Source organism: Cupressus sempervirens, chromosome 6 (assembly GCF_028749045.1).
Source record: "Cupressus sempervirens isolate cs-2001-9-10 chromosome 6, ASM2874904v1, whole genome shotgun sequence".
Taxonomy (NCBI): Eukaryota; Viridiplantae; Streptophyta; class Pinopsida; order Cupressales; family Cupressaceae; genus Cupressus; species Cupressus sempervirens.
Genome location: NC_143123.1, coordinates 388,308,557 through 388,325,915, shown reverse-complemented (window position 1 = coordinate 388,325,915; position 17,359 = coordinate 388,308,557). Strand labels below are relative to the sequence as shown.

Sequence of the window (17,359 nt, the reverse complement as noted above, 5' to 3'; positions counted from 1 at the left end):
TATGTGAACCCACTAGATACTTTATTTGATATAAATGAAATTATTTTATTAAATATTGAGGTATAATGATCAAATGGGGAAAAGCAGCTGGGTTGAAATTTGACCTGGATTTTTTTCACTAATTAGTTTCTTTTTTTCAACATTACCAATGGGTTTTTATATATTGAACCCTATACAATGGGATATATTTTACAAGGTTAGTAGCTCAGCTCATCCAGATTAATTGTCTATTCATACCCGTAAGGTGAATTTAACTCTCTCTAACTACATATTAGTTATTAAAATCCATATATACGGTTATATGGACTCAGCGGATAATAATATATTGAACCGTATATAATGGGATATATTTATATATACTTGTAATGTGAATTTCAATTTACTGTGTCTCGGTACAATATTCGTTAAGGTTAAACACTACATGATCCTGTAAAACAGTAAATTTACTGTGTATCAGTACGGTACAACATGATCATCAAGATGAAGCAATAGCTAAACAGGAAAAAATCAAAATTAGAAGTCTGACCATTTCATCACAAATACTCATATTACAAATGGTGAATCTGTCATGCAATAGTCAAATGAATTTGAATTTATTGTGTATCATACAATATTTAACTAAATTTCAATTTACATGTAATAACTAGCTTGTTCAGTATGCCTTGATCATCCAGTGCCTGGTGTGCAGCAATGCAAAAAGGCATCTGATCCATTTCACGATCTCACAAACTAAACCGAAAGCATGTTAAGAAGCATAATGCTATGTATAATTTCTCTCACTGTTATATCTATCATCAGTATGGTACAATGGAAACACAACCATGATATATATCTCCATTATATTGAAAATAAATTGAAGGATAGCGAAAGTTAATAGATGTTGATGCCTCGATGCCATAATTCATACGATGTGTCAGCTTATATGATATGAGAATATTATTATTTACCAAAATGCCTAAGAACTAGAAGCATTATGCTCCAAATTTTACAAAGATTTAAAATCCAGTGATAAATAATCACAGGCATTCTTCAATCCAGTCAAGCAGCAACATGACAGCTAGCTATTTTAAACTTTCTGCAGCAGAGAAGTCATCCCAACATTGTAAAATCATTGGCTACACGCATTGGATCTTCAGTAGTTGTCTAGCAGCACCATTACTAACTGGCTTCTGGATCGCTTTTGCAGCAGGCATGCCATCACTATCATCATTACCCACTCGCCAAGAGCGATCCTTTTTTCTCTGTGGTTTTCTATGCATTTTATGTGGAGCGTGCATTCCCTTGCTGTTTTTGCTCCTTCCAGAACCCCTTGGTCCTACACCATTTACAGAGTCAAAGGCATCAAGGTCATCCAGGACACCCTCTAGACTTGTGCTACCCATGATGTCTAAAAGTTGTCCCATTTTAGCTTCCTCATTGGAGCTACCATCATTAACATGTGCATAATCATCTTCTACAGAGGAAGTAGATCCTAGTTGTTCATCATGGATATCCAAAGCTCCCTCTTCCAGCCCAGCTCCAGAATCTTCTATTTGCAATTCTGGAGGATTGCAATCTCTGAAATCTTCACCTTTCACACTGTTTTCTCTATCCAATGGCATTTCAAAATGAGGTAGCTTTCCATCTATGTAGTCTTTCAAAATTTTCCGGGCCGCACGTGTCTCATCTGGCAAACCTCCTGTCCCAACATATCCTCGTGAACGAGCATATGTTCTTAGCAGCTCAAAAGCTGCAGGAGGTCTGTCCTGTGGCTCATATGGTTTGGGCTTAGGCAATGATATCCTATAAACATTTTCCAGAATATTTCTGGGAACCTTTTCAGCTACAACTTGAATAGCCGCCCTATGATCAGTCATCCGATCAATGGGCAAAACCCCAAAAGCAACCATATCAGCTCTGGAGCTGGAAAAGCTAGGAAAAACTAAACCTGGACAGTCACACAGCATTAGCTTATCAGAAATAATAAGTGTTTGGAAATGCTTGGTTTTTCCAGGTGTTGACGTGACCCCAGTTTTCTTCTCTCCGACCAATGCATTAATTGTGGAACTTTTACCAACATTAGGATAACCAACAAACCCCACAACCACACGTGTAGAAGCAGGACGCAGTGTAGTGGAGTTAGGGGATGTTCCACTGTGATAATGAGTTGAATCAGAATTTGAAGCTTTGATACTTGTTGAAATTGATTCTGCCTCTTTTTGCAAGCGGTTCAAAAGCTCTTCTCTGCCATATATTTTAATATCTTCAACTGAGACATCAGACTTTTCTAGTTCTTCTGTGGATTCTACAAAAGTTGCTGTGTTCAACCCTTCTTTACCTTCTAAAGCAAATGAAGCAGCCTTAGCAGACCAAAATACATATAATATACCCTGTGAATGAAAATATTTTACCCATTTGACTCTGCAATTTCAAAAGGCATACCCAAAGTTTGCATTCGTCAATCTTTTATTTGCAAAAGTTACATTCACAACTTCATGATATAAGAAATTCCAAATTATAATTATCAACCACTGCAAAAGAGGAACCACCTCATATATACTGGCAAAAGATCTGCTTTATTCACAAGCAACATTGTCTTCTTTTGGGAGTTGATCTCCCTCACATATCCCTGCAGATGAAAGGAACAACTGTAAACTAGGAATTTGTTCACTATACAAATCTGCTGGAAAGAAACAATATGAATGAAGTTAACTAATGCCTGTACAAATAACAAATTATTTTGCCATTTTTGCAATAAATAGCGTGCACTTTCAACACAAGATTTAGTGGTTTTTTATCCAGATATTGAAAAATTAATAAAGCTGATCATCAAACAATCAATAACACTATACAGGACATATTATGGAGGTCCTGTACAATCATCATGCAGTACTTTCCATCATAACTGCTATTATTTTCAAATCATCCAAAAGAAATGGAAGTGACAATTTGTGGTCTTGAAAAGTCCTGACGACAGGTCTAGTAGGATGGCCATTTTCTCAGAAACTTCCATTTTGATTTATTTATTGGTGCATTTATCAACAAGTTCAGGCTATCTTCTATTGAGTCACTCCTGCAAATATTGTCATTGATGTCAAGGTTACTCATATGTTTTCTAGACTTAATCATTTATATCAATAGCACTCTATGAAGATTGATTTGTTAAGAAAGCCATTGCCGCCAATTGATTGTCAAATGATAGTGCCATTAATTGATTATAAAGTTTCAGTTTGATAAAGACACAAAGAAGATAAACCAGTGACTAAGCTTGTCGACTATGAAAGCTCAAGTTGTATACTAAGTGATGGTTTAGTGTACAATGCTATCTTAAGGGAGACTAATACCAAAAGCAAATAGGAAGAAGTGTTTAATGATAATGAGCAGCAGTTCATAGATATATAAATAGTGATAAATATTTTGATGCAGAGAATTATATAAACAAAGAAGCACTTTTGATCATGACAAAACAGCAATGTAAATATGAAGAATGATATTACGTTCGCATACTGAGAAGTCATTATCAGAGTTGCAGTTATAAAAGATACACACTGGAACAGAGGGCAGCATCATATGCAGTGTCCTTGATACATAGTAGTTTCAGTCAGATACAAGGATGATTGCTTGTATTGATTATATGTGTGCATGTGTTTATGTATGTTCAGTTCATTATGTGAACTGACACACATGCACACATACACAGTTCTTCTGCTCAATAAGAATTATCATTTCATATACCTTGGAAACAAAGCAATCATTCTTGCATTAAATCGAAACTCTATATATCACAGTAAGTATACTGAAAACTGAAATTGTAGATTCATCTTCTCTTGGTACAGATCGAGTAAGGATCAGATATACTGATACATGCATAGAATCGATCAAGCAATGATCGAGCATAATAATATTCAAACATAATGAACCTGTTTTAGATCGAGCAATGATCTACAATAGCATATGCAGATTGGCAACTTGGCATAAGTAAAAACTGGCTAAGTCTTAACAAATCTGATTAGGATTATAACTAGCACTTGCACCGGAAGGAGCAAGGGGTATGCTGATAGTGACAAAAGGTGACGGTTGCCCATGCATACTTTTTTTCTAGTAAAATTAAAAAGATTATGACCATTTGAGATAGTAATTGAAGAATGATAGCCATTTTAGGCACTCTCTGCTTAAAAGACTAGGAAGCAACATTCTAAGTTTTTGTTGCTTTAGAAAATTAGGTAACTATAGCAATAAAATGCCACAATAAGGTAAAGAGGCACGACAAAATTAATGATTTTTTTTTCCTACATATCTCTTCATGAGCATATATTTGATCTTATACTTGATGCTAAATTTGTTATACATTCTGTTTATTTACAACACATAGGTCTTTTGAGTAATGTAATTAAAAAGAAGAGAACAAGAACGACAAAGAGAAAAATATTATCAAGTTCAAGATTTGTAACTTGACCTGCTACAGGCAAAGAGTACCCATCCAAATTCTTGTTCATATAGTGTTTTCATAGTTTTGGAATACAATCTCAATAAGCATCTTCTAGGCTCTGGAGACCACAATAGTCTACTGGTAAGGTGATCTTCCATCTAGGTTATCAGGGATGTCGCTTAAAACGAACTATCTATTGTTTCCTATTGATGAAGGGGCCTGAGTTCGCAACCTCAATGTTTTTAGAAGCCACCTATACTTAGTCAGTCATCATTTGTAAGTGATGTGTTGGAAGAGGGAACGGGTGAAGGAGTACTGGAATAGAGTCTGAGGCAACTTGGCATAAGTAATAACTGGCTAAGTCTTAACAAATCTGATTAGGATTATAATTAATATTTGTTTATGTAGAAAGTCATATCATGAGCAGACATGAGACATGCCCTCTCCTGACATGTCTTTTGGAAGCAATATTAATGCCCACCCGATCATCCAAGAGAAGCATCTAAATTGACATATGCTTTCTCATGTACAGATCGGTGGTTTCAGAATTGAAGACAAATTAAATATTCAGATTTGAAGCATAGATTTCATTGCCATTGAAATTCAGATTCATTCAAGAATCAGTCTGATCATAAACTGCAAATCGAATAGTAAATTAGTACTCTACAATCTGCAAATTGATAATATTACACCAGTCTGATAAGAAGTTTAATAAACATTCGCGGGTGTAAATTCCTTCACATGCTGCTGAAGTTTTTTACGGGGCTCTGCAAAAATAATTACAGAAGGTAGACAGACTAAAGACAGCAATTACTATATGATATACTTCACTGCAAGAACAGCCCAACAAACACTGGTAGTGATAAAAGAGATTGACAGAACAAACAATCAGCAATTCGGAACAATGTATATCTGGAACAATGAGCAATCTCTGTTAGAACCATTGATTTGTTATACTATTATAGGGAACGTTTTACATGGAGCAAATTGCAGGGACTATGTTTCAGAGAGCAGTAATCCTGATGGTCGACTCCCTTGCTGGCCCACGTACAACATAATGCCAAGTATAATAGTTCAGCTTGAAGCAATAAAAAGAAAAATATAAATCAGATTCAATGATGAAGAATGTCCACATGGTAACTTTAGAGTATTAAAAGAAAGCATCAATATACATAAGAGCATCACTGGTGTAAATAATAAGATGAAGAGAGATAACAAGAATGATCTAGTTGACATGAAAATATTACAGAAGTTGACTAAAGAGATTGACAACAATAACAAATGGTGATATATAGATTAATGACATTTTGTTTGAGTAATGAAAGTCAGCAATAAAGACATGATTAATATAATGCCACAGAAATGTTCAGTGATGTGGAAGACTGCATCGAAACAAATACATCAGTGATTAGACAACTTATGGGCAGTCATTGACAAGGGGTTAAGTATAGTAGTTCAGAATTATAATGGAGTGGTTTTCACAATGATAGCTACTACACACAGATCAAAGACTGAAATGGTGTGACTTTCTTAATGAATAAAGTATGCAGCGATATTGATTAGTAAGTCAAACTAAGAGACAAGTCAGCAAATGAAATGCTTGGATGAAACTTAGGTGTGATAATTCATATTTCCTATTGATGTGCTAAGACAACAAAATGTTTGTTATTAAAAAAACTAATAAACAGCAATTTTTTTTACAACAAAAATAATCAAGTTGCCAACTACAGAAGGAGAGATTAGTTAACAACTTCATAATAAGAAATATTATTAATCACATAAGTCAAATGGCACAATTTGACTTATTATCATGAGATGCTTTCATGATCTTTAAGTCATAATGTTATAGGTTTAAAGTAAAGTGAATCATTAAAAAGGCCACATCGTTATTAAAAACTATAGAGTAAAAATTTGACAGGATATGTCTATTCAATAAAAAAGGTGTGATCCTTGAAATAAAGGGATATGTATATATGAAAGTAAAAGAAATTTGCAGTGAAAGCGTAGGTGTTGTGGATAATGAGAAATATTTGAGTCTTGAGCAGATAAAAGAGAAAAGGCAAATGTATGAAGAGTGTTCTACATTCATATCAAAGATTATGCTATTATGGTGGATGAAATTTAAATTGTTGAAATTTGTTATTATGCTGATTCATCCCCAAGCACCCCCCACTCCCTTGTATAACCGTGTGCTCTTCAATTCCAGATTCATGATGTACATAACTTGCATATTTTGTCATTTTAAACAACAAAGAACAAGTGCAGGAGGTGAAATTTCATAGCAGTCTCCTTTCGCCCATTAAAAATCATTTTTCTGTTTAGCCTGTAGAAGCAGAAATCTGTAAACAATTGTGATTATACACGATTAATCAGGAATAGCCAATGTTGCCAAATTGTTTCCCAAAAGATTGTGATTATTTGGTCAACAATTATCAATGATTTTTTTCATGGTTTTTTGGGTGATTTATAGTTAAAAATTTGTGATTAATTGGCCAAAAAGAAACTATACAGTAGTTTTCATAGAGAATATCCGAATTTCAAGGGGCAACATGATGGTCAAGAAAGGGATCATGTTAAAGGTAAGGTTCCATGTATACGCATAAAACCCTACCCTACATTGGTAATTTCAGTATCTTCATTCAAGATTTGTGAGAGAAGTCACATTTGAATATGAGATGTCTTTCAACATTAGAAAGGTTCTAGAATTTCTTTAGAGCATTGATGAGATCAAAGAATACTGGATGGGTTTTCTTTTATCTGTTTATTTAATTTGATTAGTCATATTTTTTGAAGATATAAACAAAGCCCTTAGATTGACAGGGCACATCTATTCACTGAATCTTAATGGAATGGACAGAGATATCAGGTTCTGCTCATAAAGAGTATCCATTATCTTAAAGCTTACTACACTGTTCTAGATATGGGTTCCACTCTTCTTTAAAAGATCTCATACTTGGTTTCAAGAGACATTTCAGTTTTGAAGGTTTGTCTCATCAGTGTTCAAATTATTGTTTCGAAGATCAAAAGACTATCCTATAGGTGAAGAACTGTTCTATGAGAAGAGTGATTGACAGTTCTAAAAGAGTGATCAACTATCCTTGAAGAGTTTTTCTCCCTGTTTTAAGGCAATACTCACTGTTAAGAGATGAGATCTATGAATAGACAGTGTCATAAAAAGTACCTTTAGTAATATGCACAAGGATACATGTTATCGTGACAAAGAGAACCAACATGCAGAACAGTCCTATTGACTGTCATAGAACAGTGAAAGGAAGCCTTGTTGTCTGTGTTCTTGTCAGAAGGTTAAGACAATGTACAACTAAAGCGTAGAAGTGATAAGGTCAATGAAGCTTCCAAGAACAGTAGGTGGAAACAACGTGACAGGTAAAATTGTAGTTGAGAAGATATATGCAACCAAATGCATATAATGATGCAATGATATACTCCACTATAACACATGCTTGTGTGACCAATAATATTTTGGAAAGACAAGTGATGAATCTCAGCATTAGAGAGAAGACATCCATTCACAGAGAGACTCCCAGCTTAAGAAGACCACAAAAGAAAGAATATGTAATACATCGAGATCCAAGATTTGCTAGTACAAGTAGTCCTAGGGCACCAGGAGCTTCACTGCTTTCATGCAGTGAGAAACTTGTAAATGGGAGTTTAACCCAATTTGCTTGTGATGATCAGAAAGAACCACAAGGTAAGGTAGGTAATGCAAATAGTGCAGGTGTAAAGTTACAGGTGCACGGAAATGGCGAACCCATTATAGAAAATTCAATGGCTTTGTTACAATCTCTTCTATTTTCTACAATTAATGCGTTGAATTCTATATTTTATTTGCTCTCAATATATCTATGCTATTAATTTTTTTTAATGTATTTCTTGACTGTTTTCTTCAATTTTTCGCAATTTATTGTAAATACAATTCTTTCCCGAATTTTCAAAAAATCCTACACATTTGGTTTGTTGATATATTCCACGAATGATTAATGCTGCCACTTAGCCTTAACATAACTGATGTTATAGATGGAAAGAACAGACAACTAACCTCTAAATCAGGGCAACGGTAAAATAATGGATTGCGACCATCCACCACTGTAACCACCTGGAACATAAGAACATTATTAGTTAATCAGAATGTGAGAGTAAAAAAGATCACCTACAAAATAAGATAATAAACATCAAGGAAAATAAACTACTGAAGCTCCGTGAGTGTAGAAAGATATATGTATTCACAAGTAAGCATTTGCATTCTAGATAAGCTTCCTTGTGTGCTAAGTATAAAGAAGAAAGCATTTTCAGTTCTGCTCATTTGATAAATTCAGTTCTGTTTCCATCTAAGCAACATGTACATGAATCGACATGATATAGATAAAGGTGATACGCAGAAAGGCCAAAGTTTAAGTCAGGCCACTAACAATTTGAAAAAGGATCCAAATGAGATATGATTAGTGATCAGAACTGCTTAAATTAGATTCTAATACAAAGGGTTTGCAATTAAACTATTCACACACATCTGTACAAGGGATAAGCATTCTCCAAACCTTCTTGCATACCATTATCATTGTACATTGTAAAAACATTCCATCAACTGAAAATAAAAGTAGAATAGTCAAACTGGATCAGCTCAGCCAGTATATCATTGGTGCTTTCATTATGGAGACCCGTGTTCAAACACCCGGGAGACATCTTACATGATTAATATGTACATGTTAAATATTGAATCAGGTAAACTACTAAATCCAATTCTGGACGTGGAGTACCTAAATGGCTGAAGCTAGGTGCCAGTCCTGGGTGAATTTGGCAGAAAAGAAACCTGGCATCTAAGCAGAAGGTCATCCTATAAGGGAATATTCAACCTAGTAAAAAACAACACGAAGTAAAAATTAAAAAATACAATAACAATGGAGAATTTTATTCTGGATGGTTCAGACGTACTTAAACTAATAGCTACAGTAGCAAGTGAAATATATTAGTCAAAACAAATCATTGAGATTTCCATGGCAAAGTTACTCAACAGAAAATTTTCATGACTTTTGATGTATTTTAAGCATAACTTCAAAAAGTGTAAACATGATATCTAGTATAGCAGCCACAATTTTCAATGGTCCACTTGTTATTGAAATCCTTCTCATAACACTTATTGCCAAGAATATACAAATTCAAAATTCTGCCTTCACTTCAACTTCATGCATTTCCATAAAATTATTGAAAACCTAGACCATTCAAATTACCCCTACCCAATTTCACAAAAAACAGATAAACAAGGGTACAAAAACAATACTAGATCACTTCGCTCCAGCACTCGCCAGAGCTGCCTCCATATGTCAATATTCTTTTCGAAAGGCGTGATCACAAGTTTTTCATTCTCCTCCAGCCTGAAAGCCATTATGACAAACCAAATTAGCATACTATAATGAAAATTCACAGAAATTGACAAGTCATTAGTTGAATAAAATAAAAAACTAGTTCCATACACTAGTTATAATATAATATTCCATTTCAAAAGGTAACAAAAAGAAACAAAGCTACAATTGTCCACATGTTCCTCTGCCTCAGTGCTCTGAGTTTAAAGCATGGTGGGATGCCCTTTGGTTTGGTGAAAAACCTCGCAGATTCTCTGGAAGGAGAGTGACAATACAAAAATTGATGACCCTGGGGACTTGCCTGGACTCTGCCATGCAGCTGCCAATAGGGGGAAAAACATAGTATAATATGTTTAAAGTTGCTCTTTTTAGCTATATTTGCTCATCTCTTCTTAAAGCAATATCATTTCATTTCAATGACAAAGCAGGAGAAAAAAAGTTGTCAGCAAATTTTAGAGTGCATTCTAGGGCATCTAGCAAAGGAGGTAGAGCAAAATTCCATTGTTGAATTGTATTTGGGCAGCTCTGGGGATACGTTTGGTGCATCAAGAGGTGTCTACCAATGATTGAAGGGAGTGCTCATTGATTTCAACGTTCAAGTTTGTTTAAAAGGTAAGCTTAAATTTTGAAGTTTTTTTTAATGTTCTTATACTAAGAATTGCATTTTTTTTACATTGAATTTATTCTTTCCATTTTATTTTACTAGATCAAAGAAAGAACACTGGTTATGTTTGATTTAATTTTTAACAAGCCCTATGTGTTTTATTTATGAAATAACTAATTTTATAATTTCAAACCCTACTCTTTTGTATTAGTTTACTAATTAATAAATTATAAATCACAATTCACAAATGTTAATTATTTTGTATTTATACCCCAGTTAGAAGGGGCCCATGTTGGAAACATGTTGAACATTTCCTTGGCAAAAGAAAGGAGAGGTAGCATGTTATTATTTCAAAACAGTTTATAATGGAGGCATTAATAGATTGAAATACCATTGCACAAATAACAGCCCACGATGTTGTGTCATGCTCACAAGTGCCTGATGAGGCTATGCATGACGTACAGGTGCAACTAAAAATATTTGACTACAAAAAGAAGTAAAAGAGCCAACAGAGAAGATGGTGGGCATTGGTGGTAGTGGAGAGTCTTCTTCCATGCCTCCATTTTGTTCTTCTTCAGGTGTTAGGAATGGTAGTGCTAATGTTGGTGTCATTGTTGATGTTACTGTTGGTGGCGTTGTTGATGTTAATGTTGGTGCTAGTGATCATGTCAGTGACATTTAGAGGTATGTTGAAATTTAAACTCCCCATTTTACAATAAATTTATCTGTGACATCTGTAAGGTATTCTTATTAGCCAAATATAGGTGATGTCAATACTATTTGTGGGACACGGTCCAAATCTCTTAGTGAAAATGACATGTAAAGGGCCCAATTTTGACAGAAAAGGTGGCTGACGTAAAAGCCACAATAGAGGAGTAACAGTTGATATGAAGGACGGGTTGCACCATCATAACCAGTGGTTAGACTGATAAAAGAAATAGGACATAGTTAAATGTTATTGCTTCTTTCTCAAGTGATTATATTTCTGCAACGAATTGCTTCAGTGATTCATATTTTAAATTTATGCTTTACTGAATCATTAATTCTTTTTATTTTTTAGGTGGCACCATATGGCATATTCATCAATCAATTGATGCATCTGGATATGAAAAAAATGCTGCATTCCTTTGTGAAGATTTAGAGGGAGACCTAGCTGAGGTGGGTGAGGAAAATGTGGTGCAATTGGTGACAAATACTGCAGCAAACTGTTTTGTTGAAAGTAAACTATTGATGGAGAGACCCCCTCAATTGGGTTAAAAAGAGAGGCTGAAATTAGGCCATGGCAGAGGAGAAGGTTAGAGAATGAGCATACACATTGGATGTTGGTGCGTGTGGTGCAGAGATGGGCGGAGATTATGGTTGCAACATCAACCAAGACTTATCTTAGACACCTTTTTAGAAAGGGCGCAAGCTGCTTAGAGCCATAGACTTCTTAGCTTTTTCTTCGAGATTTGTTTGGAAATTTTGATGTTGTGGATTTCCTATTCCATGAGTTTTGCATACATTTGAAATTTTTTATAGTTTTTATATATCCATGTGTTTTCTCCTTCACCAACAATTTGCATTACTACTTTGTGATCAATGTATAGTAGTATATTTGACGATGTTATTGTGTCTGTGACATCTTTTAATAAAGGGTGCATCAAACAAGTTTTATTTTAAATCCTTTAAAATCTCTGAATTTCTTAAGTTTTCTAATTTGTCAACTCTTTCTTGAGTTTTTGTACCAAGTCCAAAATCAGTTTTCCATTTAGGCATGTCCAAGTCTCGTAACTATGATATTTTTATTTCTTCAACTTATATATATTCCAAAATTAGCTTGCCGAGCTTTAGGCGAGTCCAAGCCTCATAACTGTGATATTGATATATCTTCAACTTATATATATAAACTCTAAAGATGTTACATGTATGATAAGTGTGAATGATCCTCTCTGCCCACCAAAAATATCATCACCACCTGCTAAATTGAACTATCACAACACTTACAATTAACAAGTTTCTAGAAATGAAATACATAAAATGTAATATACTAATGAGCATTAATATTTACACCAATTAGAGGTAAAAGCCTACAACACAGTAATAAGTTGTGAGCCTCCCATTTGGAAGGTCTTGGGTTCAAGTCTACTCAAGCTTAACAAATAATAATAATTAATCTCAACAAATAATAATAATAACAATTAATCTTGGCTTTGGCCCATTACCGATCAAAAAAGTATTTACACCAATTAGAGTCTCCCAAGCCATATAGAACAATGCGATGTTCCCTCTCTAATATAAATGAAAATAAATAATTATTATTTTAAATATAAAAAAGATAAAGATAAATAAATAATAAAATATATTTCAATAATGACGAGCACAATAGATACTTGTAGGTAAGCAATCTCCATCTAATGGTCGTTAGGAGCAACGGAAAAGATGACAAAATCCATAAAAATATCTAATTCCATAAGTATCACTACTGAAGGATATTGATTGACTAAGTCATGATCATCAATTGACTTAAGAATTATTAAGAAGACCAAGGTATCAATATCTAACTGATTAGTGAAGGAAGCTAGTCCATTGGTTCATAACACAGTTCTTGGCAATGTACGGATCAATGATCGCTCTTAAATAAGAGATAATGATAAGAGTAAAGAAGTTACTAACTGATTATTTAATTTTAATGCTAGCTGTTAGAGTCGATCTGGAATATCAGCACTTGAATGATGAAGGGGTGTGATTCAATTTATATCAGATAGCTTTTCATATATATATATATATATATATATATAATCAGAATCATCAAAGGATAAGGAAGGGGGAATAGGATCTATGAGTGGCATACCTAGGAAATGATAAATTTAAGAGTTGACTGACACCCATTTCAGGGATGGCGAAGACAATATATCTATATATTATCTGGTAATTTATGTTATCAAATCATCTAGGAAGGATATAGTCAGCACTAAGAACAGTAGAGAGGTAGTATGATGAAAAGAATTAGATAAGGCAGCCCAATGACAAACAAATGATTGCAAAAGTATTAAGTGTTAAATAATGATTATATGAGAAGTGACACTATTTATAAATACAGAACAGTGATAAAAAAGATACCAGTTAATATATTGTATATTTATTTATAAAAAAGATATCAGACTTCTAATCAGAAATCAGAAATATAAATATATGTATATATATATAGAAAGAAAAGGAATGCCCTAACAATAATATATGTAAATATATAGCATTTATAAATAATTATTTATTATTACTGAATTACTGATTCTGATGCGAATGCAGGAATTGGATATGCAATTTTTATTTTTTGGATTTTGGATACATTTGGATCTATGTTAACCGTGGACACGTCCCTGCCTGAAAACCCAGAGTTTTGGAAACTTACATGTGATGTGATATATGTTTAACTTTATTTTAATTTATAATTTTCTCTATAGGTATTGCACATACTTCATCTTTATGGAGATGATGGTTGAGATGCATGAGGTCCTCTAATTGATGGTGGTGAATCCAGAGTGGACATGATGGTCCAATTCTAACTTCTTTGAAGGAAAATCGGTGAAGCAAAAGACCCTTGATAACAATTGGTGGTCTGCAATAAAGTAAGTTGCTGACTTTTAAATTGAATGTGAGTCTTTTGCTTACTGATGGTCATACTAACTTAATATTTCTAGTTTTGATTTTAATTTTTGTTTGCATCTTGTAGATATACTTGGTCTGTCATAACACCCATTGTAGATGTCATTGAATATGCAGGTACTAACTCTCCTAGTCTTGGAGAGATATATGAGACTTTTAGCAGCATGCTAGGGAAGATAAAGCAAATTGGAGCAGCAAAGGATCCTACATTGGGGTTTTATGAGGACCATGTTAAGCCTATTGTGACATGAAGGTGGAACATAATGAATGCCCCGCTTCATATGGCAGCCTTTGCTCTAAATGCCAAATGATATGCAAAGTTGGATGGAAGGGGCCTCCCATGTCATGATCCTGAGGTATTGGATGGCTTCACAAAATCCATTGATGAGATGTATTCAGCTTGAGAGGCCTCTACTCTTCATGCACAGTTCCTTGACTTTGCCAATCTTTCTGGCCCAAACTTGAGTAAGCCACAAGCGAGGTTGGATAGAGTGGTTTTGGCATAGAGAGATCCTATTGGATGGTGGACCTGGCATGGGAGAGATACACCAGAAAGGAATTGGTTGACATATTCATTCATCCACTCTGTCAAGAGGAATAGACTTACCTCTAGACGAGTGGAGAAGCTAGTGGTAGTGCATTGCCCCCTTTGACTTGCGGATCATCAGGCTCTAGAGTATAGGTGGACTTCAACTTTGCGGTGGGATGTTGATCCTCAAGATGAAACAACACCAGGATTCCTCTAGATGAGTGGAGAAGCTAGTGGTAATGTGTGCTCTTCAACTTGCAGATCATCAGACTCCATAGTATAGGCAGACTCCATCTTTGCGGTGGGATGGAGGATGTGGCCTAGATAGATGAGGATGAGACAGAACTAGGATTGGTTGGGGTTCCATTGGGTGAGAGTACGTTTCTTGTAGAGCATGATAGCGAGGATGAGGATTCTGATTTGATGTCATGGTGGCATAAACAGAATAGGAGCAGCAGTCTGCTTCATTTTTCTATATTTTGTATTTTATGTTGAACTTGAACATCATGATGAAACTTTATGGCAGTCCTCTAGCCTTGGGCATATTTAGATTTTCAAATTTCTATGATATTGTTCACTGCTAAACTTATATATTTGTTCACATATTGACAATTGAAATTGTTTTTAATATTATGCATGCATAAGACTAGAGTTAAGTTTTTAATACATATTAAGTACTAAATTGGTTATCATTTCCTAGATGGCATTCATGGTGTATGTTAAGGTTATATAATGTTTAAATGACATGCGTTGTGCTTAGTTTCATATGAATAACATGTATATTTGCAAATTTTAGTGTATATTTAAAAAAGGTCCTGTATTTATATAGTCATCCCGAAAACCCATCCCACTGTCCCCTGTCGTCTCCGTCTCAGAAACTCAAGGTAACATAGGTTTGGATGCGTCTATATATATATATATATATATATATATATATATATATATATATATATATATATATATATATATATGTTATACTATACTATAATTTATATATGCATAGAAATATACAAAAAAAAAGAAAAAAAACGTTCCACAGCATGATACTTCATCACTGATAGTTCAACTTCAAACTTCAGAAACACAAAGTGAAAAATATACAAATTGAAATAACTCATTAGTAGATTTAAAATTACTCAAGTTCAAGATTGCAATGCAATTTGAATTACAAAATCAAAACTTAGTTCATGATTCAATGTTGATCAATCAAGACTCGTGACTCAAGATTCACTAATCAAATTCAGTCATTCAGAATCATAAGGATTCTCAAAAAAGTCCACATTCTCATAATCATCCAGTAAACACGTGCTAAAATTGTCACTTAAGTGATTTTTGGCATTTAAAAGGCCTTTTGGCCTCGTGTGCTTTCTAGATGTGCCCAGATGCTCTAAGGATGCGCTTCTTGAAAGAATCTGTGTACCATCCTAACGCACCCAAGCATCCGGATGCATCAGAACCAGCATCTAGCCATTTAAGCAGAGAATCGGTATATATATATATATATAGTGAAATCAAAAGTGCATATGCACAAATATATATAAATAATAATAAGTCATCTATATAGATAGATATATATATATTACATTTAAACACATATCAATAATATTTACTCATACATGTATGAATTATATAGACCATGGAATATCTAAATACAAAAGATAAATTTGAATTATTTCACAATTATATAGATTTCAAATATATATCTATCTATTTATGTATATATATGGAGATGGGAGTTTTATAATATAACCAAACAGGGGAAAACTAAAAAGGAAAGGAAGTGAAATACAGAGAACAGATCAATACATCAAATATGCAGACTGTATATATATATATATATATATATATATATATATATATGTATACATATCTATCTATCTATCTATCTATCTATCTATCTATATATATATATATATATATATAACAGTGAGGCATCGTAAGTATAGAACAAATTCAAGCTATTGTGCTAATAAATATATAAATTCTATATCAGGTACGTATCGAAAACTGAAACTCCTGTTAATAAATGATTGATGTATATGTGTATATATATCTTGAATATATATATATATGATTTAGAGAAGGGAAGTCTGTGATGTTACCGAGGAGAGGTTTGTATAGATCCAAAGCAATGGATCTATGTCTCAAGATAGGGTAATGCAGTCAGTGTTCCGAGAGCCTTGAGGGCAAGACTCGAGATGGGATATGGATAGTTTATCCATTGAAAGTTGGTATCTAGGAAACTTGGATAACATCTACACCTTCGATCATTAAGCTGAATAGTAATATGATTGGATATGTGGGAATTAATAGATAATTTATCCTGATTCAACTAGTTTTGTTTATGAATACCTTAGATTGAGATTATTGTATCTTAGGACATACAATGCAAGAATTTGAATATGTAATAAAAGTCTAACCTAACAGGGGACCTTACAACAATACACAGCCCAACCATTTCCATTCAGAAACTTCTTTCAATACAAAAAATTTAAAAACCAATCTAAGAATTTTGCATCACAAGTTGAGTACAATAGAGACTCAGCACAAGCTAGCCAATTAAGCAAGCTTCCGGGCATAGATTTCAACCCTTCTGAACCAGAACCAATTTAGCCAAATTATACTGAGAATCCAAATCGGTTTCTCAGAACCTTTGGTCAATGTGTCCAAAAAGTGCAACATTCGAGTTTTGGAATACACATGGAAACAATTGTAACTATGCCAATTCAAAAACACAAAAGAACGATTCTGTCTTGTTACTAACAATTGTAACAAAAATTTTAGGTTCCACTTAGTGA

General features: G+C 33.9%; 1 protein-coding gene across 1 annotated transcript in view; it reads right to left on the bottom strand.

The window, feature by feature from the left end:
• Window positions 1-822: 822 nt before the first annotated feature.
• Window positions 823-17,359, bottom strand: part of LOC149552682 (GTPase LSG1-1-like) — a 58,978-nt gene continuing 42,441 nt past the window's right edge. The window contains exons 4-7 of the mRNA XM_089788247.1: window positions 9,702-9,795; window positions 8,466-8,522; window positions 2,529-2,608; window positions 823-2,400 (exon numbers count right to left, since the gene is read on the bottom strand). Of these exons, the coding sequence (XP_089644373.1) occupies window positions 1,116-2,400; window positions 2,529-2,608; window positions 8,466-8,522; window positions 9,702-9,795 (1,516 nt within the window). The 3' untranslated portion in view covers window positions 823-1,115. The remainder of the gene's footprint in view (window positions 2,401-2,528; window positions 2,609-8,465; window positions 8,523-9,701; window positions 9,796-17,359) is intronic.